Source organism: Sardina pilchardus, chromosome 4 (assembly GCF_963854185.1).
Source record: "Sardina pilchardus chromosome 4, fSarPil1.1, whole genome shotgun sequence".
Classification (NCBI taxonomy): Eukaryota; Metazoa; Chordata; class Actinopteri; order Clupeiformes; family Clupeidae; genus Sardina; species Sardina pilchardus.
The window spans coordinates 36,384,820-36,409,195 of record NC_084997.1 but is presented as its reverse complement, the minus strand read 5'-3'; the positions used below and the strand labels follow the sequence as shown (position 1 = coordinate 36,409,195).

The 24,376-nt window shown below is 41.5% G+C and overlaps 2 protein-coding genes across 2 annotated transcripts; both read right to left on the bottom strand.

Moving 5' to 3' along the window:
- LOC134077935 (uncharacterized) lies at nucleotides 1-10,211 on the bottom strand. Its single transcript, XM_062533572.1, has 3 exons — nucleotides 10,140-10,211; nucleotides 2,381-2,638; nucleotides 1-1,013 (listed from the first exon to the last, which is right to left on the bottom strand). Exons 1-3 carry the CDS (start codon nucleotides 10,207-10,209, stop codon nucleotides 733-735), a joined length of 609 nt encoding a protein of 202 aa, XP_062389556.1. The 5' UTR covers nucleotides 10,210-10,211; the 3' UTR covers nucleotides 1-732.
- Nucleotides 10,212-18,763: 8,552 nt separating this feature from the next.
- On the bottom strand, nucleotides 18,764-22,220 carry LOC134079061 (uncharacterized). Its single transcript, XM_062535229.1, has 3 exons — nucleotides 21,725-22,220; nucleotides 21,478-21,591; nucleotides 18,764-19,215 (listed from the first exon to the last, which is right to left on the bottom strand). Exons 1-3 carry the CDS (start codon nucleotides 22,218-22,220, stop codon nucleotides 18,764-18,766), a joined length of 1,062 nt encoding a protein of 353 aa, XP_062391213.1.
- Between the last annotated feature and the right edge of the window lie 2,156 nt (nucleotides 22,221-24,376).

The window sequence follows — 24,376 nt, the reverse complement described above, 5'->3', positions numbered from 1 at the left end:
TTTAGTTACTCACGTGCCTAACATCAAAGCTAACAATAAAGGTACAGCAGGTTAATATAACTAATCTAGTGTCGTTCTTTCACACACATACAAACATAACATTGTGTAAAATCATAACGTGAACGCAAATATGCTGAATGCTAACCATGTAGCAATTTGTCCATAACTTTTGTCTCGCTGTTTAAAACATATTCTGTGTATTTTATTTTTCTTCTGGGCAACAATGTGTACGTTTATGCAATTGTATATTTCTTGCATACTGTTTACATAATCCTAAATCAATCAGATGTTTACCACAGGGTTTGTTTTTAGATGGGTATGGGTGTGGGGGTGGTGGTGCTACTACTTATACTAATCTTACTTATCTAACTATTTTACCAATCTACTTGCCAAACAGTGTTTTCTGTTCTGACATATTGCTTTGAAACATAGTATTCCCATAATAATAATATTTATAATAATAATAATAATAATAATAATAATATAAAGATGCCATTTCTGAAAAATATATATTTGCTGAGAAGAAGAACTCAAATTCCCCAGCTCTTGCTTTAAATGTTAGCATCCTCCTTTGCCGTGTTATCCCAATGAAGCTGACTAGCCGGCCAGAAATATTGCACTCAAGGCGGAAGAACATTTTCTAAAATATACTAAAAATAAAATATAATAACAACAAAGAACTTCGGGGTCTGTAATACATCTCAACAAAAGACAAACACTGAGTTCTACTTACTAAACATTTCCTAAAAGCATCACTCTTATGTCATGTCCATAACACACTACTAACCAGAATAGAAATAATAATATATATACCAGGAAGTTACTTTTATTAAATTTTAACCTGATATTTTTTCCTTGCTTTTTATATGGTTCCCTGTTGATCTCCTCTCTTTTGTCTTCTCCTTCATTCTCCTCTACCTGCCCTTCCTCCTCTCCTCTGTTACTCATCTCTCCCTCCCTCTCCTCTTCTGCCATCAGAGGGTGATGCTGAGGTCCCTCACCATGCTCTGGCTCTGTAAATAAAAAAACACATAATACCAGAGCAACACATTAACACATGTTGGCACAGTATAATCAGAAAGAAATACAGTTACAGTGCCCTCCAAAAGTATTGGAACACATGCTAAGTTAAATATAAAATCATCTTTTCGAAATTGATCTTAATGCCTTAAATTAAACAATGAGGAAATATTCAACCTTTAATGACATCAATTTTCTTTGTGAATGAATAATGTATTGTAAATAAATAAATGTTTTCCTTAAAATATAGGGGGTCGTATTGGAATTTAATTCCAAAGGCCAAGGGGATTTTATCAGGGTGCATAGTGTCCTGGATCCATGAAATAACTGGCCTTTAAAAATAAAAATAAAAATCCTCTATGGGAATTTAACATGGGCGTTCCAATACTTATGACCACCTATATTTTAAGGAAAACATTTATTTATTTACAATACATTATTCATTCACAAAGAAAATTAATGTCATTAAAGGTTGAATATTTCTTTATCTTTATTTATTTAAGGCATTAAGATCAATTTCCAAAAGATTATTTTATATTTAACTTTAAGCATGTGTTCCAATACTTTTGGAGGGCACTGTATCTCTTTTTTTTTTTGCAATTCCATCTAGCAAACTAGTGAAATTCAGATGACTCAACTTAAATATTTAATTATCTGTATCAGTGCAAGAATCCCAAGGTTCACTTGAAGAATCATCAAGAATCAGTTTACTGTAAGGTAATAACCCCATATCTCAAAAGCCTTCGAAATAAAATATATCTAACATTCTAACATTCAGTTTCATTGAGAAAGTATCCTGTGAGAGAAACCAGAGAAGTGTTCAAATCAGACAGAAACACAGGCTTCCAAGGCTTGTCACTCTTATGGTAGCCTAGAAACTATCGTGCCAAGTTCGGGTAAGAAATAAAATGGCATGGAATTGGTGAGAATTCAAGTCATATTTTTTTCTGCTGAAGTTTAGGAATGAAATTATTTCCAGATTGTATTCTGATGTATAGTTAGCTACCCTACTAATCTGCCAAAGAACAATCTAATCAAACTAGTGCAATCACTTTGCATACCTTTAAATGGTATGGATAACTGACAGATAAGTAACGGTAACAAACTAATTCTACAGTGTAGGCTAGCATAAACTTCAGCAATTCAAGTATAGTTTACTTGATTGTTCACTTCTCTACCTCAAAATTAAATAACTCTAATTTTACACAAGCAATCTCAACAAAGAATTTAATTCTACTTACTAGAACATTTTAAGTAAGGAAAGCTGTAACTTTTTACAGTGCATTTCAACATAAAATGTAAAACACTGAAAGGTGGTGAGGTTGCTTAGAGACGATGCCTAACTCCAGGCTAAAGTTACCAATCGGCAGTTGGCTGGTGAAGAGCCTGGTCCTGCTGTGGTAGGTGGGGGACTGATGTGTAAACTCCTCCTGGCCTTTGTTGAAGACGTGAACCACCAGGTCTGTGAGTGCTGTTTGCCAGTAGACTCGGATGGCATCCAGAGAAGAAGGTGGGTGTGGGAGCAGACAGGGTAGAAGAGCACACTCTCCCACAGTCACCTGCTGCAGGCCCTCTGGCTGCTCCTGGTCCTCATACCATGGGTTGTGTGAAACCACCTCTACTGAAGAGAGAGGAGGACTCATTGTGTTAAACATTATACAGCCTCAGGAATAGCCTTATCAGAGGACACAGACACACACACACACACACACACACACACACACACACACACACACACACACACACACACACACACACACACACACACACACACACACACACACATACACACACACACACAACACAGAGTTTGGTCTTAACCCTCCCTGAGCCTAGGCTGTTTTAAGGGCATTTTCACTACCTTTAGTTTGAAGCATTTATCCTGGTAGTTGAAAGTGTCATTCACATTTATAATTCCCACGGCTTCTCCTCTCCTCTCCTCTCCTCTCCGCACCGCTCCGCACCGCTCCGCACCGCTCCACCCTCCTGCCGCTCCCCTGCTCTATCCAGCCCACAACAGCACCGCGGCAGCGGCCGGCCCACCGAACGCGCTCTCGCACACAGACCGGCGCTTCAAGACTCGCGGAGCGGAGGAAACGGCTTGTCAGTGCACAGTTAAAGGGGTTTTTCTCCTTTTCAGCCTAACTGACATATGAGAGGGAGGGGAGGGGAGGGAGCTGCCCTCTTCCCTCAGCCCGAGCTATCTTTCAGCCTGCACCCACCGAGGAGGACTGTCCTCCGCTGCGCGTCGGGGTTCAGTTCATCCTGTCGGGAATTATTTTTCGATAATGACCAGCGTTCTATACATTATCCCTTACATAATAGGGCAATTAGAATCTTATGCCAGGTGGCCAGGCCAGCTGCAGCAGCTTTCTCTCTCTCAGGCTTTAAGCATACAATCACTCTGTGAAGACTACATATCCTGTTAAACTGTTTTCTCTGTCCACAACTGTTTCAAAATAAAAGTCCTCACTGCAATAATACACTATTAAATAATTTAACAATTGAAACTACTCAACTATTTAACTGTTCAACCATTCCAACTATCAGTTATCATCAACTTTGTCTCCAGTCAACTATATGAAACCTCCATGTACCTAGTAACCAACATAGCAACCATTCAAATTAAGCGTTTATGACAGTTTCCATACCAACCAACATGATAATACCGCAGTAACCACCATGGATACCCTAGCAACAAATGTTTCAAAATAAAAGTCCTCACTAGCAAGTTAACTAGTTAGCATGGTTAGCATAGTTAGCATTTTTAGCATAACTGTTAGAAATCATCAACTAAGTTAGCTAATCAACTTGGTTAGCATTGTTTGCGTAGTTAGCATTGTTAGCATAGTTAACATTGTTAACAAAACTGCTAGCAAACATGAGCTAAGTTAGCTAAGCAATCTGATTAGCATATTGGCATTATTAACATAGCTGCTAGCAAACATTAGTGAAACATTAAACATCCATTAACCTACACCTATTTCCATCCATTTAAAATGATTTTCCTATTAACATCAATTAAACTATCGGTCTGTCAACATTCAGCTTTTAAGCTATCCATATTCAATTTTAAACTGTCTATCTTCGCACTATCAACTTTCATAAACTATGAAACCACCATGTCTACCCTAGCAACACCTTATTAAAGAGTCACTTCACCCCATAACTCCACCCACTTCACATTTCTGAAAACGGCTTTCAAAATGGGCGAGACGTTCTGAAATTTGGAGAGAGAGTGCAGCACTGCTGCAACCAATCAACCATGGTGATTTCGTGTCAATCTGGAAATGAGTGCTGCAGACATGGCTTATCACAGGTAGGCTAATCAGGGCAGCAGGTGTTGGGGCGTTTCAGTCCTAATTTGTAACGACCCGGTGACGTAGTGTCGGACTAGAAGTGCAGGACAACGTCAGCATTCCAATAGGATTTTGGACCAACATGCCATGGCATGTTTTCAAACGGTAGTATGCGCGAGAGAGCAATATCTCCAATACAAAATCAGACGAAATGTTACTTTTGTCGGGAAAAACGATTTTTGTCAATATTAACCCTGGTAATAGTACATGTAGAACATTTGTATATGTTATGTTAGTCTCCAAATGTTCAGAAGTAATGTAATTGGTTCGAACACTATAAAAGGAACACTGCGCATGCGCGCAGTCAGAATGCTATATACTGAATGACAAGCCTGACCCAAGTTGCCTGTAATGCATTACGTTCTTAAGTAAAAGTTATATAATACGGAGTCCTGTATCATGTGTCACACATCTTTCAACATGGTGTCAGAAGTTGAGGATTGGTCGTGAATGAAAGAACTGTCTACGACGTGGTAAGACGAAGTTTTCTCAAGTGCTTTGAGGACATAGCTAACAGCCAGCTAGCGCTGCACAGCTACCACAGGGAAAGGTAGTTTACCAACGACCATGGCTGAAGGATTCCGTAGACCAGAACCGCTAGTATTTGATGGAAATGTTGCTGAAAAGTGGCGTGTATTCGAGCAAGAATATGATATATTCATCGCGGCTGCTCACTCTGATAAGGATGCTCGAACCCAAGCTTTCATACTTCTAAATTTAGCCGGCTCGGAAGCCATTGACAGGGAACGTGCTTTCGTTTACGCACCCGCTGTGTATGCGGGGGTGGGAGAGAACAGACATGAAGTGACCAGAGCAGAATCGAGAGAAGATCCTGAATGTCTGAAACGAAAATTCCGTCAACTCTGCAACCCTCAGACAAATATAACAATGGAAAGACACAAGTTTAATACGAGAAACCAACGACCAGATGAAACAATTGAGTCTTACGTCAGTGACCTGAAAAACAAAGCAAAGGGCTGCAGATTCGGTGTACTTAAAGACGAGCTTATCAGAGACAAATTGGTGTGTGGCATAATTAGTGATGGCATGAGAAAACAACTCTTGCGTGACAACGAGTTAACTTTAATCAAAGCCATTGACATGTGTCAAATATATGAACAGACTGAGCAACATACAAAGACCCTTTCAGCCCCAAAACAAACACTTGAGAAAGTTGAGAAAGTGGACAGTTTACAACACAAAGCAAGGAAAAGACAGCCACAGACACCAAAGCCAAAATCAGGCGCAGAGCAGCATGTTTTTCAATCACATTCAGCACAGCGTCCCATACAGACAATAACTAACTGCAATAATTGTGGAAGTAACCATGAGGCTAAAAGAGAGAAATGCTTAGCTTATGGTCAGCAATGCCACAAGTGCAACAAGTGGAACCATTTCCAGAAATGCTGTAGATCATCACAAACACAGTTCTACAAAAAGAGATCTGTGAATCAGATTCAGACTGTGCAGGGCTCTAGCAGTGATGAGGAACTGTTCTTTGTGGATGGAGTTAGTGTTACAAGTGAGACTGTAGATGATGTTGACTCCCATTTGCTACAAAGGAATGACATCTTCTCCACTGTGCACATTAATGGAAAACCTGTAGAACTCAAAGTCGATACAGGCGCCAAATGTAATGTCATGTCAGCTGGTCTTTTCACACAAGTGAGACAACATGAAAGACTCCAGTCATCAGAAGGCACTAAACTGGTAGCTTATGGAGGTGAAGAAATCCACACCGCTGGGTTAGCCTTACTTTTGTGTCACTCTGCAGGCAGAGCATACACCCTACAATTCTACATAGTGAAACGAAACGTACAAGCTCTGCTTGGTCTACCAGACTGTCTCCGTTTGGACTTAATCAGCTTGAACAAAGAAGTTCATCACGTAGACATCAGCAAAGAGACACATTTCTCACACCAGATGTTTACAGAGTATGCGGACCTCTTTAAAGACGAGCTAGGCAAGCTTCCTGTCACGTATTCCATGAAGTTGGACCCTGAGGTCCTGCCAGCCGTAAAACCTGCACGCAAAATACCAGTGCCAATGCAAGATAAAGTCAAAACAGAATTGACCCGGATGGTTGACTTAGGCGTAATCACTCCTGTCGCAGACCCCACTGAATGGGTTTCTTCTATGGTCGCTACTCATAAGAAAAATTCAGATGACATCAGACTATGCATTGACCCAAGGGATCTAAACAAAGCCCTGAAACGTCCGCATCATCCCATGCGTACCGTAGAGGAAGTAGCTGCACAAATGGCAAACTCCACAGTCTTCTCTGTCCTCGACGCGAAAAGTTCATTCTGGCAGATATCACTGGATCACAAGTCATCCATGCTGACGACTTTCAGCTCTCCTTTTGGCAGGTTTCGCTTTCTAAGAATGCCATATGGAATCAACTCAGCTAGTGAGGTGTTCCAGCGCGCAATGGAGCAGATCTTTGCTGGATACCCCTGCGCTGTCATAGTGGACGACATAATCATAGGTGGGAAAGACGAAAAAGAGCACGAACAAAACCTCAGAAAAGTGCTTGATCGTGCAAGGGCAGTGAACTTTAGGTTCAACCCCACAAAGTGCAAATTTCGCCTAAAAGAAGTGAGTTACGTCGGACATGTGTTTACAAGTGAAGGATTAAAGCCAGACCCTGTTAAGACAAAAGCGATTAGTGAGATGCCTATACCGGAAAACGTCACAGCCCTTCAGCGCTTCTTAGGGATGATCAACTATCTAGGAAAGTTCATTCCTAATTTCAGTGAGATCTCAGCCCCTCTACGTGAGCTAACATGCAAAGACATTCAGTGGTGCTGGCTGACACAACATCAGGAGGCGTTTGACGCTTTGAAACGGTGCCTGTCCAGTCCACCCACTCTGCGTTACTACAATCTCCAGAAATCAGTCACACTAACCTGTGACGCCTCACAATATGGCCTCGGGGCAGCATGCCTTCAGGAGGGTGCTCCAATCGCCTACTCATCCCGAACATTGACACAGACCGAGATGCGCTATGCGCAAATCGAAAAGGAACTTTTAGCAGTTGTTTTTGCATGCTCGAAATTTAATGATTACATCTATGGAAAGCAGATTGAGATTGAGACTGATCATCAGCCTTTAGTCACTATACTCAACAAGCCCATACACTCAGCTCCAGCCAGATTGCAACGCATGATGCTGAGGCTGCAAAAGTACGACTTCAAGATTGTTTACAAGAAAGGCTCACAGATGTACATTGCTGATACTCTGTCGCGTGCCCCTAGAACAACAACAACAGCAACACAGTGATGACTCTAGTGATTATGAGATCATGTCAGTCCAACACATCTCATCCTCCAGACTGACTGAATTGAAGGAACACACTGCTTCAGATCCAGCTCTGCAGAAACTGAGCAGTGTCATATCAAGGGGCTGGCCTCTCAAACAAACTCAGATACCCCCAGAGATCCGCCAATACTTCCCCTACAGAGATGAACTGGCCGTTGAAGATGGTGTAATCATGAAGGGCCCAAAGACAGTAATTCCCAAATCATTGCAAAAGGACTACATCACCATTCTCCACAGAGGGCACCCGGGCACAGAATCCACTAAACGCAGAGCACGTGGAATCGTGTTCTGGCCCACACTCAGTGAGGACATTGAGAGAGACACAAGTGCTTGTCCTGTATGCAACAGTACAAAATCGCACCAACAAAAGGAGCCACTCAAGCTACACCAGGTCCCTGACCTACCATGGTCGACAGTCGCAACCGACATATTCGAGTGGAATGGCCAACACTATCTAGTTTTAGTTGATTCCTACTCAAGTTGGTTTGAGATTGACCTACTTCGTGACCTAACTGCTAACGCTGTGATCACAAAACTAAAAAGGCACTTCTCTGTCTATGGCAGCCCGCACAAACTCATCTCGGACAATGGCACTCAGTTTACCAGCCAGCGCTTCACAGATTTTGCCACAGCCTGGGACTTTTCTCATATAACAAGCAGCCCGGAATACCCGCAAGCCAACGGGCTGGCTGAACGTGCCGTTCGTAGTGCAAAGCAGCTACTGGAAAGATCAAAGAGAGACGGAACAGATGTTTTTCTCAACCTGCTCAATCTCCGCAATGTGCCACGCGACAACACACTTGGCTCCCCAGCCGAAAGGCTGATGTCCAGGCAGACACGTACGACTCTACCTGTGAGTAAGAGACTGTTAATTCCAAAATCCAGGAACAACACAGTTGTCAAGGCAGGGCTCATTCATAAACGCCTGTCACAAAAGGAATGCTATGACAAGTCCAGCAGACCCCTTCGTGCCTTGCATCAAGGTGAGGTAGTAAGGATGCAAACCCCTCATGGCCATGATCGCTTAGGAACCATCAAGGCAGTCTGCAAGGAGCCCAGGTCATACATCGTTCAATCAGAAGGTGGCGAGTACAGACGGAACCGCAGGCATATCCTCCCAGTCTCTGAACCTCCACCACAACAAAGAGATTCCCATGACTCCACTCCTGCAGTTCAGTCACATACGTCCCGCCCTGACCAGCATACATACACACCTGCACAAAACACAGAAGAACAAACACCCAACCACACACAAAACATCAACCAGGACCCAGTCCACTCCTCCCATGGGACAGCAAACGATATCTACATTACACGGTCTGGGAGGCCTTGCAAGCCAAATCCTAAGTATGCGTAGTAAGCACTGCATGCTTAAAAGACTGCTTTAAAAAAAAAAAAAAAAAAGTTATGACGTGTGATATGATTTTGTGATATGTGACATGCCCAACAGTATTAGTGACCTTGCCTGTGATTAAGTTAAAAGTTGGAATCAATTCAGGTCCTTGAAAATGGCATTATAATCCTTTGTTAATACTCATGTATTAGAGCAGGTTTGTTTATTGTTTACCACAAGCCATAAGCTAAGTAAAGGAGATGTAGAACATTTGTATATGTTATGTTAGTCTCCAAATGTTCAGAAGTAATGTAATTGGTTCGAACACTATAAAAGGAACACTGCGCATGCACGCAGTCAGAATGCTATATACTGAATGACAAGCCTGACCCAAGTTGCCTGTAATGCATTACGTTCTTAAGTAAAAGTTATATAATACGGAGTCCTGTATCATGTGTCCATCTTTCAACAGTACAGTTCACCACTTATGAGTATTTTCAATCAATCAACAGCTCAAAAAACCTATTTTAGGGTGCAGTGACCCTTTAAACATATCTACATGATTTATCTGTAAATTTTTGCATTTTAATGCACTCGAAATTTCCTTGGAATTATATTCTCTAGTTATTTTCTGCCGTTTTTATGGGACAGCTGTTCATATCATTCTCCTGTTTATGCATCTCATTAACTTTTGGTTTTGCATGCAACTCTCATTGTTGATGATGCATCCTTGGTTCGGTTCAAAACTGGAGGAAATGCGGACCGGTTCACTAGATAGCACCACGGTTCAAAAAATTCCAAGTAGCACCAGCTCAACAGCAGGTTTGCTGTCAGTGGAAAATCACCTATATACTGTAGATACAATATATATTTTTTTATTGAAATATATACATGAAATACATGACATTTTACTGAACATTTTGTTGGGCCGGAAAGACAGACTAGAGAACTAGAGAACCGTTACACTCAAAGATTCTCTTTTATTTGTTTGTTTTTTCAACATTTGTTTTAACTACTGAAATAGATTATATTCACATATCTGTATACACAACTAATATCCACTTGTAGCCTAATAACACCAACAGTCACAGCTTGATTAACCTTACCGTCTTCCTTCAACACCAGCAAGGTAGTGTTGCTCTGGTACTCTGGTAGCCACCCACTTCTATCATACATTCCAAGACACAAAAAGGTGGTGAGATTGTCTTGCTCAGACACGTTGCACAACTCCAGGCTGAAGTTACCAAACTGCAGTTGACTGTTGAAGAGGGAGGACTGACGTACAAACTCCTCCTGGCCTGGGGCTGCTGCTCCAACCCCTCCTGCAGATTAAAGGCAAACATTTGGGTTCCAGGAAGTGGCTTCTGATGAAGTTTCTTGGCTTCGCCTTAGCTATCTCTGCCTTGACTATGGGTGCCTCTCAACATGCCTCCTCGATCCTCGAGGTGCATTCCCACTGATCTATAACTAACACTGGATAGACTATCCCATTGTTTCCCCCCCATCATTCTTTATGTAGATCAGTGAGGATCGAGGCCCGAGGAGCGAGGGAGGACGTATAAACGCTGCATGAGAGGCACCTTATGGCTCTCAAACTCTCTCCTCGATGCTCGGTCCTCGATGGGCGTTCCCACTGATCTATAACTAACACTGGATAGACTACCCCATTGTTGCCGCCCCATCAGTCTTTATATAGATCAGTGAGGACGAGGATCGAGGAAGGAAGGGAGGGTGTATAAAAGACCAAATGAGAGGCACCCTTTCTTTGGCGGCAGCTACAGTACTGAAACAGGAATTGAAAGTGCGTCCCCAACAAAGCATATCAAAAATATTATACACAGATGACAAACCCAAATAAAAGACATAATAAACACACAGTCACAGGCGTTCATGGTGAATCATTTGACAATTTGAGTCTCACCAGAGCACCCGGTCAGCAGGCAAATAACAACCAGTTGCATGGACTTCCAACGATGAAACATCTTGGGAGTAAAAATTCACATACAAAGAAATGAGGAACTCGCGTGCATAAATCTCTGAGGAAGTGGAATCGTTTCATAGGGTAGTGATAGTGAAACAGTTAAACTCAAATGCACACGCACATTTTGTCTTGGTCCCTTTCGGTAATGACAAAAAAGGCAGACGTTTCCGTGTTGGGCACTTATATTGGAAGGAGGGAGGACCTAATAAACGCATGCGCTGAAGGAACTTCAAAAGCCAATAGAAATGTCACAGTTTGGCTCAAAACCATGACAAAGTGTGGAGACAACACAGAGTATAACAATACTATTAAGAATTTATTAATTGCAGCACAAGCTACCCAGACAGCTCTCACAGGCGGGGTGAGCAGAGAGAATGAAACCAGAGCCCCTTTAGGTAGGGTGACCAGATTTCTCTGAACCAAAACCGGGACACTTTTGTGTGTGATCAAATGTAACGTCAACATGCGACAGATTAAACTTTTTTTTCGTAGCCGTCCTTAAGCCCAAACGGTAGTGGGGGTTCGGGGGTGTCACCCCCGAGAAAATTTCTTAAATGTTGCTGTGTAAATGCACAAATTCTGTGCACTTTCAGTCAGAGATTAGGGCATGCACTGTCTGACTCCTAAACATTATATAGCCTATGCATGAAACGATTTTTTGAAAACGAAACTCAGCCATATTATTTTCTCAACCTTAGTTTACATGATAACTCTAAACAGCTACTCTTGTCAGATGGCCATTATACATCACTGAAAAGCTGAGATTCCAGGCTTTCAGTAAAGGTATGGTGTGCCCCCTTTTTGATCACGACCAACCCCTCTGGCTCACGGACTAATAGGTTATTGAGAATGATGACTTTCTCTTCAGCATTGTCGTAGCGTAACCTGCTAGCCATTAAAACGAGGCAATGAAACAATGTAACGTTGACTGCAAAGATTGTGCAGACTGCGATTGACTGGCACACGATCACACACACACAAATCATACGTCGGACGCTTTATGCTAGTTTCTACATGGGTTTAGGTAGTGATCGGGCTATATTAAAACCACACTTCAACAGTGGTTGGTGAAAACCGGGACATATTAGCGTCCCGACGGGCTTTTGTCGGGACTCGGGACACGCCACTCAAAATCGGGACTGTCCCAGGAAAACCGGGACGTCTGGTCACCCTACCTTTAGGGAGAGCCGGTCCACTTCCTATTAACTCCATTGTACCGGATTGTTCCTGCAATCTGTTGAAATTCCGCTAGGGACGTTGCCGAGCAAGTGATAAATGAATTGTGGTCTATGGGGCTAAGCGGCTAGAACTCGTTTTTTTCACAGTTGACAACTTCATTTCTTAATGTACATTGTCGTAGTAGCTACCTGAGTATAGGTTTTCCACTGGAAATGAAATAAAAAGTCACTCATGTCCTTTCTGCTTTTCATAGGATGGGCCGTTTTCCCTGTAACATGCTAGCATTTAGCTCATGGATGCTCGCGACACTCGCGACCGATTACGACCGTCGTGAAGCTGAACCTTCTTTTAGGTCTATGGCCGTAAAGTGGTTCGCTTGTGTCACGTGACATGAAAACTTTGAAAGGGTTTTTAGGAATAACAACACATATTAAAAATTTTATTGGTCAGCTGATTGTCAAGTCAAGTTATCCTGCATCGCATGCATTAATGCAATTTCAGGAGAAAAAATTATATAACGACAAATGTGGTACTGGGGGGTTCAGCTCCATTGCTACCCATTCATTCATCACTTGCTCGCGATCGCCCTCTAGTTGCAGTACCATGCGGAAGTATTTCGCTAGTGGTCCTTCTCCCCTTATTAGACATTCTCTGATGAAACACTCCAACAGACTGAACTTTCAGCAACCAACACGGGGCCCAGGTGTAGCAATCAGCAAGCCTGCAAAACACACAGAGAGACAGAGACAGGGACACCTAGTGCCCTGGTGGAGCCCTGCAGACTCTAGAGAGAGTGGCACAGGGCAGTGACAGGAATAACACAGGATTCAAGATGCAACAGTTTTTATTGTTATTCAAAACAACCACTTCAGGAAGTGCAGTGTGGAACGACCACCATTACAGTTTTTCACAATTGCTAGAACACCTTTTTCAGAACTCTTTACCTTTTTCTCAAAACTGTGAACAGAAAACTCATTTCTCAAACTACATTCTCGAAACCCTTCAATCTTGTTGCAAAACTGAACAATCACCTCAAAACACTTTTAACTTTGCTCAAAACTAACTAATGGTCTCAAATCATTGAACACATCAGGCAAAATTGCACTCCTGCAGAGCAGTGATAAGACAATACACCAAACAATGGAAGACACAGTTTTCAGGGCAGGGTTTCTTGGAGGAATTGTATTCATTCTAATTTGAAAAATAAAATATCACAATGAAGATAGAGAATAAGGACTTATATCACTCTCTACTCATATCCTCTAGCCTATATGAAGATATTAATCAATAGTTTTGTAAGTGAACAGAAAGACAGGCCAATATGATTTGTACTGTGATGCCACAGACTCTGATAGCACTGTAAGTATGTAATACTGTAATATTGTATTGTGCCTAAATTTAGACTTACTTGGACATACTGATAACTCAGCTCTTTCACTCTCTCAGAGTTGAGCTCAAAGGGTAGTAAGTGTGTAACAGTGGATGTTCAGTGATTACTGTACTGTATGATAATGGACATTTACGCTATTTCTCTTCTGTAGTCTGAATCTTTGGATTACAGCATTGACGCCACAGAGAAACCACTGATGTTGGGTTGGACCATGAAGTCCTGCTTCTCTCATTGGCATTCCATGAACCAGAACATGGTCAATGATTGTTGCCCAAATATCATCACTTACAGTATTGCAACTCTTGGGACTCTCTGTCTTTCTCTTCATCCTCTTCCTCCTACCTGCACCCTCCTCTTCCTTGTACCCCACTTCTACTGTAACACACACTTGTTGTCCCCTGCGTCTCTGTCAACTCTGAACTGACTTATATTGGTTGTCACATCATTAGACAGAAGTGTTATCAATTTTGAGTGGTAGTGTTCAAATGGAGACAACTGTGCACTAATTGTGTTCAACTTCTGCGTTGTTTGGTTATAAATATAATTAAGAAGTGCATCAGAATGCACAATGTGTTCACAGTTTTGCAAAAAGGGTTAATGAGTTTGGTAAAATGGGTGAAAGTGGGTGAAAGTAGTCTATGGTTTTGCCAAAAAAGGGAATAATTCAATAAATGTGTTCAGGCATTTGAGAATTTGATTCAGAGAATGGGGTTTAGTGTTTGAGCAACTGTGGAAAAACTGTAATACAGCCATAAAAACATCAGCAGCCGCTAGAGAATACAGTTTTAAAATAAACAAATATGTTGTAAAAAATATCAATAGTGAATCACTTACACCATGCAGAGTTGCACATTTACATACACAGCTCCGACAGCTCCAACACATGTAACAAATATCACACATGAAGTGATGATACTGCAATTACATTCTTTGTTAAGATTAAAATAAGAACGATATTACAGTTTTTTCTGATTGGTTAAGCTTTTTTTGTAACTATTGGCTATTTTTGCAAAACTCTACACACAAATAGCAAAACCTTTCACCAAATTATCAAAACATTGTAGTTCTCTTGCAAAAGCGAACACAGCTTGATTAACTCTTCACACCTTTGTAAAAATTGTGTTTCTGTATCAATCAGTGAACACAAGCCATCATCTACTAAGCACACATTGTGTCAACTACACACTGATGGTATAAATACAAGACACATCTGGCTTTTGCTTTCTCTGTGCACAAGGTAGGCTACAGTATGTCAGTTTGAGGTCATACTTTTGTCATAGTTCTGTAAACATATAGGAATCCAAACGTCAAGTATTGGTGTTCACTCATCAAATCAAATACAAAGTCAAAACACAAAATAGTAATTTCACTGAGACAAAAAAAAAAAAAAAAAAATCTGTCTACATCATGGCATCTCTCTGGGTACGGCCACAAAATGTCATCTACAGTACATTGCATGCAATGTCCTCCAGCCCAAGGCACCGGGCTCCTTGTCCTTGTCATCCTCTCCCTCTCGCTCCTTCACCTCCACGTCCTCTTCCTAGGCCTCCTCTAATTCTCACCCTTCCTGCTCCTTCCATTGTACACACGGATATCTTACCTGTGTCTTATTTACACTGCTTAGGCTGATTGCAAAGTGAACTAATGATCTAAAACAGTTTTCACATGTGAAAATGTGCCAGACAGTTGGCAAAATAGTGTTACAGTTTTTTACAATTGTTTACACACTAAGATATTTTTTTTCACACAATTAGCAAAATTTTACTCCAAGGAGCAAAACACCTCCACAGATTTGCACAACATTACACACAATGTCTGCTTCACCCTTTTTGCAAAACATTACACACAGTGATTTGTAAAACTCTACACACATTTCCACACCTTAGACACAGATAAGGATTGTGAGGTTACTTCCTTGTCATTACAAAGCCCCGGATTGCCAATGACTACACTAATGAACAAATTGGATAATCACATCCACCAGGTGTGTAAGCACACATGTGCAAAATTGAAAACGCAGCACTCAGGTGTGCTATACAGTCTTGTTGCTTTTGCAGTAGTTGTTCTTCAGAGTCAAAGTGTATGTACTTTATGCAGTAGTTTTTGTTTGTTTACAGATTTATTTGTTCAATTGATTTCATTGTTGGTTGATTACTGTAACTGATTATGGTTAGAAATACTGTAAGTATTGAAAGAAATACTTGAAATGTTCAGTCTACAGCAGTCTTCAGTGTTGTACAGTGCAAGTGCAAGTTTACAGTAAATACCTATTTATATACACTTTCCCTATGTCGAACTAATCATGAAGAATGTTGTGGGTTTGTCACTATTTTTTGGACATCTAAATGATCCCTTACATAACAATGTCTGGGCAAAAATCTAGCACATGCTATTTCCTAATTTTTCTTTTTACAAATGCGTTTTGCATTTATCACGGCAGTGTGAAACTGGCTGCAATAGTGTCTGATCATTGAGGACTGTGTTTGTTAAATGACAACTAATAGCATTTTTACAAATATGTGTATATGTTTTGACTGAAGTGTGTATGTTTTGACTGAAGTGTGTTTGTTTTGACTGAAGTGTTTCATTTTGCAAAGAATCTAGGAATTATGCAAACTGAGTGTGGCGTTTGGATACCTGTGCTTAAATTTTGTTAAAAAGAACTCGGTTTGAAAAATTGTGTGTAAGCAATTGCAAAAAACTGTAATGATAGCCATACATGTGTATGATTTTGCTAGGAGTGTGTTGGAAATTTGGTAATTGAGTGTAAGCAGTGCGTTGTGTTTAAAGTTCCGCAAAAAGAGTGTTGTGCAGTGAATTGTGCCTACAGTTTTGCAAAGTGTGTGTTACAAAATTGCAAACTGAGTTCAAAGCAGTGTTTGTGCTTTTAGTTTTGCAAACTCAGTGAGTGGTTTTGCTATATGTGTTAATAGTTTTAGAAATTGTGCTACAAGAATCACGATTAGTGCTTTAGCATTCAGAAAAAACTGTAAGTGATGAGAAGAAATAAAAACAAAAATAAAAAATAGACAAAAATAATGTATAAAGAATTACTATATACAGTATATATACAGCATACAGGTAGAATATGGGGAGCAACAGTATGCATGTGAAGAGAATAGAATGAAAGTGAAGTTATGATACAGTACTAAGAGGAAACAGGAAATACTGATTACACATGAGACTTTCAGAAGCTATAACAATCACTTTGTACAAGCAAAGCTGTATGGGCAACTAGACAACACTGACTGGCTTCTACTGCTTCACACTGGCTGCATTTAATTACTGTACACCAGCGGTTCCCAGACTTTTCCCTCACATACGACCTTCTACGTCCTGACTCGGCTCGCGTCCCCCCACCATCTAACACATTAAAAAGGAACACGTTCTATTGACGCATTCAATTTCCAGGCATCATGTTTAATAAGCCGCCTTTTTAAATGAAAACACAGCCTACTACAGTTTACAAATTATTTCCTTTAATGTCGTGTTTCCATATCATTATTACCCAATTCAAATTATTTATTTATTTATTCATGAACTAATTAGAGGACATTTGAAAAGTTCATTTTTAGCACCTTTCCGCCATAGCCTTTTTCATCTCACATACCCCCTAGAAGCTTGTACCACAGTTTGGGAATCCCTGGACACTAATCACCACCAGGTGGCAGTATTTATTAAATCTCTTGGTCATCCACTGACCTCTAAGTGCTCTAATGTGTATGGCACATAGTGTGTAAATACGAATGCACATTTAATTACTGGGCACAATCAATCACTTTGCATTACCAAACAAGTTCTCCGTACATGAATTCCTTTAAAGGAGTCATAGAACGCATTTTTTGACCATTACAAATTGATCTTTGAGCCTATAATGTCATATGTAAATTTGTGGGGCTGAAAACGCCCCAGGAGCACTGCTAGATCGCCTAATACAAGGTCATAAATAAGCCTTGCAATGAAACAGTTTGTTTTTCCCGCCCACTCAGCAAGTTAATGAATATTCAAATGAGATGCGCGCTGATTGGTCTATTGGCCGATATGTCCTGAAAGTTGATTGGCTCAATCCACCGGTCTGAAGCTAGAGCAAAGTGAAACTACGTTTACTGCTGGTAAATAAAGCCAAAGTCTTTGATAAAGCTATCAACAATGGATTTAAATAAGGAATACAGCCGTACATGTATAAACCGAGTCAGAAGAAGGTTCTGACGAAGATGAAGTGCAGCAGATTCCCCAACAGAATGAATGTGTTAGATTGGTAAGTTTTATCAGTACATTTCTTAGTATAGTAACTCTCCAAAGTTAGCTGTAATAACGCTAGCATTACAACGTCTCTGCCATAGACCACATATCTAGATACTAGCATCGTAAGAGCAGTTTAACAAGAATTATTAATCGAAGGTATGCAAATGAGAGGGGCCGAGGGGTGTAATCTAAAGGGGGATGGGCGCCTATTACGTGTTATCTGAGCTCTGTTCAGATTGGAGCATTTCAACACGGCTGTTTCTATTTCCTAATTTGCATACGAAAGCAGGCGGGGGACGCGGTAAAGTCTTTGGTGTTGTCCTTTGGACACTGCTCGCAGCCTAAATTCAACAGTAACAAGGTGAATGTGGTTTTGAATTCTATGACTCCTTTAAACTCCAATCATTTCCAAACCTAACTAAACATCATAGATGGTAAACTCTCCAACCATTGAAGGCTATCCTCCTTCCTGTTCCTCTACATGTTAAAAAGGGCTAAAAGATGCTCAACTGACTTCTCATAGTGCCCTGTGACGTGAATGAACTGACATATACTGGTGTCCCAGTCTACTGTCACTAGGCCTCCAACAGTGCACACTATCATGCTATTGATATTACATAATAGAATGTCATATAATATAATATGTTTCTATTTAACTAAACAACATTTGTGTGTGTATAATGTACTATAATATAGTTAGATTTTACAGCAGAGTTGTCCGCTGGTGTGTAAGTCTGTGGATGATGTCAAGGACACAACCTTGTTTCTTACTTTATCCACATTAAAACATACTGCAATAATAATAATAATAATTAAAATATATTAATAATATAACTATAATAATAATATAACTATAATAATGTATATATGCATAATTCATATGAGCTAATTAATAATAATATATGTTTTATCATATGTATGATATGAATGTTGCTCTACAGACAGGTCTCCTGTTCCCTCTGGCCTCCACGGTCCTCCTCCCCCCCGCTGTGTCCGTTCCTGAGTAGAGGCTCCTGTTCTGGGGCTGCTGTGCTCTCAGCTGATCCACTCTGCTGGTGCTGCTCGTGCTGCTGCTGGCTCTTCTCAGCTGATCCACTCTGCTGGTGCTGCTGCTGCTGTTGATGGTTCTTCTCAGCTGATCCACTCTGCTGCTGGTGCTGGTGCTGCTGCTGCTGGCTCTTCTCAGCTGGTCCATTCAGCTGGTCTGGGGTCGTCCTCACTGATCCATTTGGCTGGCTCTGGGTCATCACCATCGACTCATCTGGCTGGTTCTGGTTCCCTTCTCTCTCTGTGGGTGTGTCCACTACTCCATTCTCCACTACTGCTATGGCCCCGCCCTCTGCGGCATCTTGACTGCTTTGATTGGCTCCTGCATCAGATTTAGAACCTGTCAGTCAAACACAGTCAACAACAGACACATTCAGTGTATGATAGCGTTGGAATTAATACAAGATTGCTGACTTATCAAGTAATGTCAAAGGGCCTAAAAGGCCATAAAAAGACTTAACATGTATTCATTTGGCCAAAGCCACTTACAGCAGCGGAATTTTGTAGGCTCTTTTTACCATTTAAACTTTTTGTTTTAACTACAAGGCTACAAGTACAGCTACAGTGTTAGAATAATGTTTAACTGCAGTGGGAATATAGCTAGGAGTTATCACTGTGTCTGTACTAGTACTAGAGGATAGGAGTGCCTACATATTAAGTACTAGATGACATTGTATGGAGGAGGAGAATAGCCTAGAGAAGAGAAGTGAGGGAAGTGGAGTGGGAGGAGGGAAGAGAGGGGAGAGTGTGTGTAAGTGTGTATGAGGTGTGTGAGGTTGTCAGAAGTGCTAGAAGAGGAGACGCTAACAGCCTAAGAGCCCTGTACTGTAGCAACAAAGAAACACAACGTGTTGATTCAGTTCAACAACTTGTAGTGAATAGAAACAGAGGCGTTCTAATGAGGAGGCACAGTCCACTTAGCCTGACGACGTCATACTCAATTCTTATCAGAATATGAGTCTGAAACTGCTCCATTCAGCTGCGATTATGGGGCATGATTCAACTGATACAGTGCGGGGGGGATAGCTCTGCACTCATTGGATAGACCAAACCAAACAGAACAAGTTATTGGCTGTCAGTATCTGCGAAATCTAAGACAGAAATATGTAGCAGGGTAGGCTATGGAAAACATCCTCCTTCGTTTTTAAAAATAATTCCTTCAAACTGTATGCAATGAACAGCTGGGGAAGTGTGTCGTTAACCCAACGAGCAAACAGACATTTTTAAACAAACGGGAACAACATCACCCAAACATGCTGTTTTAACTGGGTGAAAGTGAAACTGAAGTTTTCCCACAAATCCTCGTTGGTCTAAGTGTTCAGAAATAGTTGTGCGAATCCGTGATAAAACCTCCGTTTCAATAGCTAAGATAAACGAAAGGCCAAACTGCATGAACAAATTATGCATTCATAGCCATAGCGTTTCTGTTGCAATCAAAATCAACCTAAGCGAACATGGTCTCACACCCAACTCGTTGAACGAGGACGCATGCAGCCGTGAACGTCACTGCTGTTCATATGTCAATCATCACGTAAAGCCCGCCCTGTGAAATGTGATTGGTCCGGGCCGAAGTGTATCTCGAATAGTAGCAGCTGAACGGAGCAGTGCCAGACCGAAGTTCCCTGCAGGAAAAGAATGGAGGCGGGGCTAAACTTCGGTCTGGCATCCAGGCTACAGTCCACTAAGAACCCTCCATAGAGATGGTTAGTTCCTAACGCTAAAGTGGCATTAGTCTCTACACATATCCCGCTCTTCCTTGAATGCCTCCCCATTCACTTGAGTAGGAAAATAGCTTCCTGATAACTATCCAAGGTATGTTGCAAGATGGCTACCGGGTCTGGGAACATCCCAAAAAGTACTTTGTTTTTGAAACTAGAAAGATAATTGTTTGTGGCTGTGTCCGAAACGGAAGGCAGCTGCCCACTGCCTCACTGCCTTCACTGCCTAGCGAGTCAGTTGCCGTAGAAGGCAACAAGGTAGCAGCTAGAAACTCTGTTTCTGACAGCCTAGCAAGATATCAACATAGATATTGCCATGTTACCGACAGCTGTGCTTTAGGTGCGTTAGCGTAAATCGCTATTAGCATGCTAGTCATAGCAAATTAATTGCCACTGATGTGTAATGACCGGACAATTTCTGGAAATGCTTTAAAAACCTGACCAGCCAATGCGGTTCACTTGTTAAGACCCGGGGGATGGTGTTTTGGAAGAGAGGAGTCAAAATTTGAAGTATAAACATGCTTTAGACGTGTAAACAGACCTACCGTGATTTTTGCAAGCTAAATACAAAGAGGTGAATGGAAGCATTTTACCGTTCACTGACATCATAGTTAAATAGAACTTTTGGACGTTGAAGGCAGCATGAAGGATACATCTATGCTGCCTTCAAAACTGGGCGAAACGAAGGTATCTTAGAAGGCAGCGTTTTTGTTTCGGACGTGACAAGATGTCTCGCTCCCCTGTAAGATATCTTAGAAGGCAGCATTTTTGCCCGTTTCGGACACAGACATTGTGTGGCAAATTCTAACTAATCTCATCTTTTGAGGCACAAATCTTCATGTGAAGCATAACTGTACAGTAACACAGAAAGTTCGGCAACTCACGCTGTTTTCTGATGCAGACCAAACAAATCACGATGACGATCCCCACTACCACCAGCACAGGAACAGAAACAGCAACAGCCACTGGCACGGTAGGGCTCCCATTTCCACCTTCTTCTGATTCAGTAAACAAAACGAACCAAGTTTATTTACTTTTGTCATGATGATAATGTGCACATATGGGATATTCACCAGCTGAGTCAAGCAGACATGTACAATCTCTGAAGCAGGAAGCAGAGCTGTCTCTCACCATCTGTCCTTGTCTGTGTCCGTAGAGTAATCTCTGTCTGGCGTTCACATTTCCAGCAGCGGAGACACACCACACACTGAAAGATGGTGTTGTTGTCGCTCACAGAAACGTTCAGAAGCTTCACCTTGACGTCTGCTCCACCCAAGTATTGCGTTCTGTTTTGGTACAGCGGGGACTGGTCCTCCATCTTCTCCTGACCTCTCCTCAAGTATAAAAGCACTTTCTCAATCACCTCAACCTCCTTCTCCGGCCCAGTAACAAACATAGGCAGTGGGTTCTTCTTGCGAGTGTCTTTGGTTTGCACATAAATACAGCTGTCCTTCAGAACGGCCGGAGGCAGCTGTAGCTGGCAGGACAACTCTGCAGACTGGCCTAACAGCACTTCCAGCACGTTATCTGGGGTCACAGGGGCATCAGACTGGCCCAGAGGGGCCTCCAGCTGATGATCTGGGGTAACAGAGGCATCAGACTTGTGTGCTGGTACTGAAGCTGACATGACTGCACCTACTAAACAGAATCATTAACCACATGTTAGTCATACACAATCAGTCACATATTAAAACAGAACACAGAACAGTCTGCTAGTTAAGGTTAGTGGTGGGTATCAGGCTTTTGAACTCCTGAAATATTCCCAATTGAAATATTCTGATATTTACCTCTACGGGACCTGAACTATGGTGCGTAAATGTTAGCTTATTAGCATTATGTAGCCATCAGAACTACCTACTCACAGCACAAGCCATTTCATACTCAGTGGTCATGAAGTACTGTAAACACAGATTAAGTCTCTTCCCCCTCCAAAAAAAAATCATCTCTCTCTCTCTCTCTCTCTCTCTCTCACTTCTCTCGATGTTAAAGGGATAATCCGGAGTGAAATGCACTTTAGATCAATTTTTCGGACTATTGGGAGTACATACGTTGAGTTGACACCAAAATCATGTCATTCGGATGTATTTTGAGAAAGTTCGAGTTCACCGTTTTTAGCCAAAACTCGTTAGCCTGTAAGTGACCGGGGCAGGTCCTTTCGCCACTACAAAACGCTATTTTTATACCTCTTCTACTGTTCCAAACAACACTACACTTACGTGGTAGTGAGTAGAGGGTCCCTAAAGCCAAACCGAAGTATCCCCACGTCTTTATGTGGTCGGATAGAGAGTCCAGAATGAATTTAATCGAGTAAGTACCTTTCCGGAAATGTTCGTAAAGTGTTGTTGAAGCGTTGCGCAGCTGCCGCCGCGACATTTCCGGAAGGTACTGACTCGATTAAATTCATTCTGGACTCTCTATCCGACCACATAAAGACGTGGGGATACTTCGGTTTGGCTTTAGGGACCCTCTACTCACTACCACGTAAGTGTAGTGTTGTTTGGAACAGTAGAAGAGGTATAAAAATAGCGTTTTGTAGTGGCGAAAGGACCTGCCCCGGTCACTTACAGGCTAACGAGTTTTGGCTAAAAACGGTGAACTCGAACTTTCTCAAAATACATCCGAATGACATGATTTTGGTGTCAACTCAACGTATGTACTCCCAATAGTCCGAAAAATTGATCTAAAGTGCATTTCACTCCGGATTATCCCTTTAATATGGTTGGTTGAAAATCCAATGTTGATTCAACATAAAACAGAGGGGACACTTTCAATATAATTTTAATATAATTTCAACATCAGGCTTCAATGTTGATTCAACTGAATTTTGCTATCTGGGACAGCACACAGTGAACACACAGTAAGGTGAAACACACACTAACCCAGAGCAGTGAGCTGCCTTGCTACAGCGGCGCTCAGGGAGCAGTGAGGGGTTAGGCGCCTTGCTCAAGGGCATTTCAGCCATGGATGTGGGTATGGGAGAGCAGTGCCCGATCACTTCCCCCACCCGCAATTTTTCCGACTGGTGGGGGATCGAACCGGCAACCATTCGGTGTTAGACTATGCTCATGATATCTGAAGAAATGCTGCTGCTGCTTCACTCAAGGCCTTGGACTCTATCACATATTCAAATGTGAAATGAAAAACATACATTTTGGGACAGCATAGATCAATGAACTGATGTCAGTGGTGTGAGTGTGTGTTTGTGTGTGTGAACAACACATTTAGAGCATTTTACAAAAATTCACAGTCAAAATGAATAACTGGGCCCGTATTCACAAAGAATTTTAGGGCTAAAGGTAGCTCCTAACTGGCGAATTTAGGAGAAACTCCTAAAGATAATGGGCGTGTCACTCCTAACTTTAGGACTCCTAATTTGTCTCACTAAAAGTAATTCACAAAGCATTTTAAGCCTAAAAGTAGCTTCTAAGTCTAGGAGTGCGGTTACAGTAGCTGTCATGAGGAATCATTGTGCATTGCAACTAAGAGATGCAATAACGCCACCGACAATCAAAAAACTACCACTGCATGTAAAATAAATGTAACGTGTCGTTGTAGGGCTAAATTAAATTAAATTGTTTATCCTCTTCGCGAATGTAGGCTACGTGCTTTCATACAGATTCATTTAAACCATGTTGCAAATATACTGTAGGCTACTGCTCCAGTCCGTGTTTCATTATGCTCCTAGGCTATTTGCTCTAGCCTACTCTTTATTAATTTAGGCTATACCCATTTATTCATCATCTTCCATCCTTCACAGTCCGACATAGCGCACGCATTCTCACC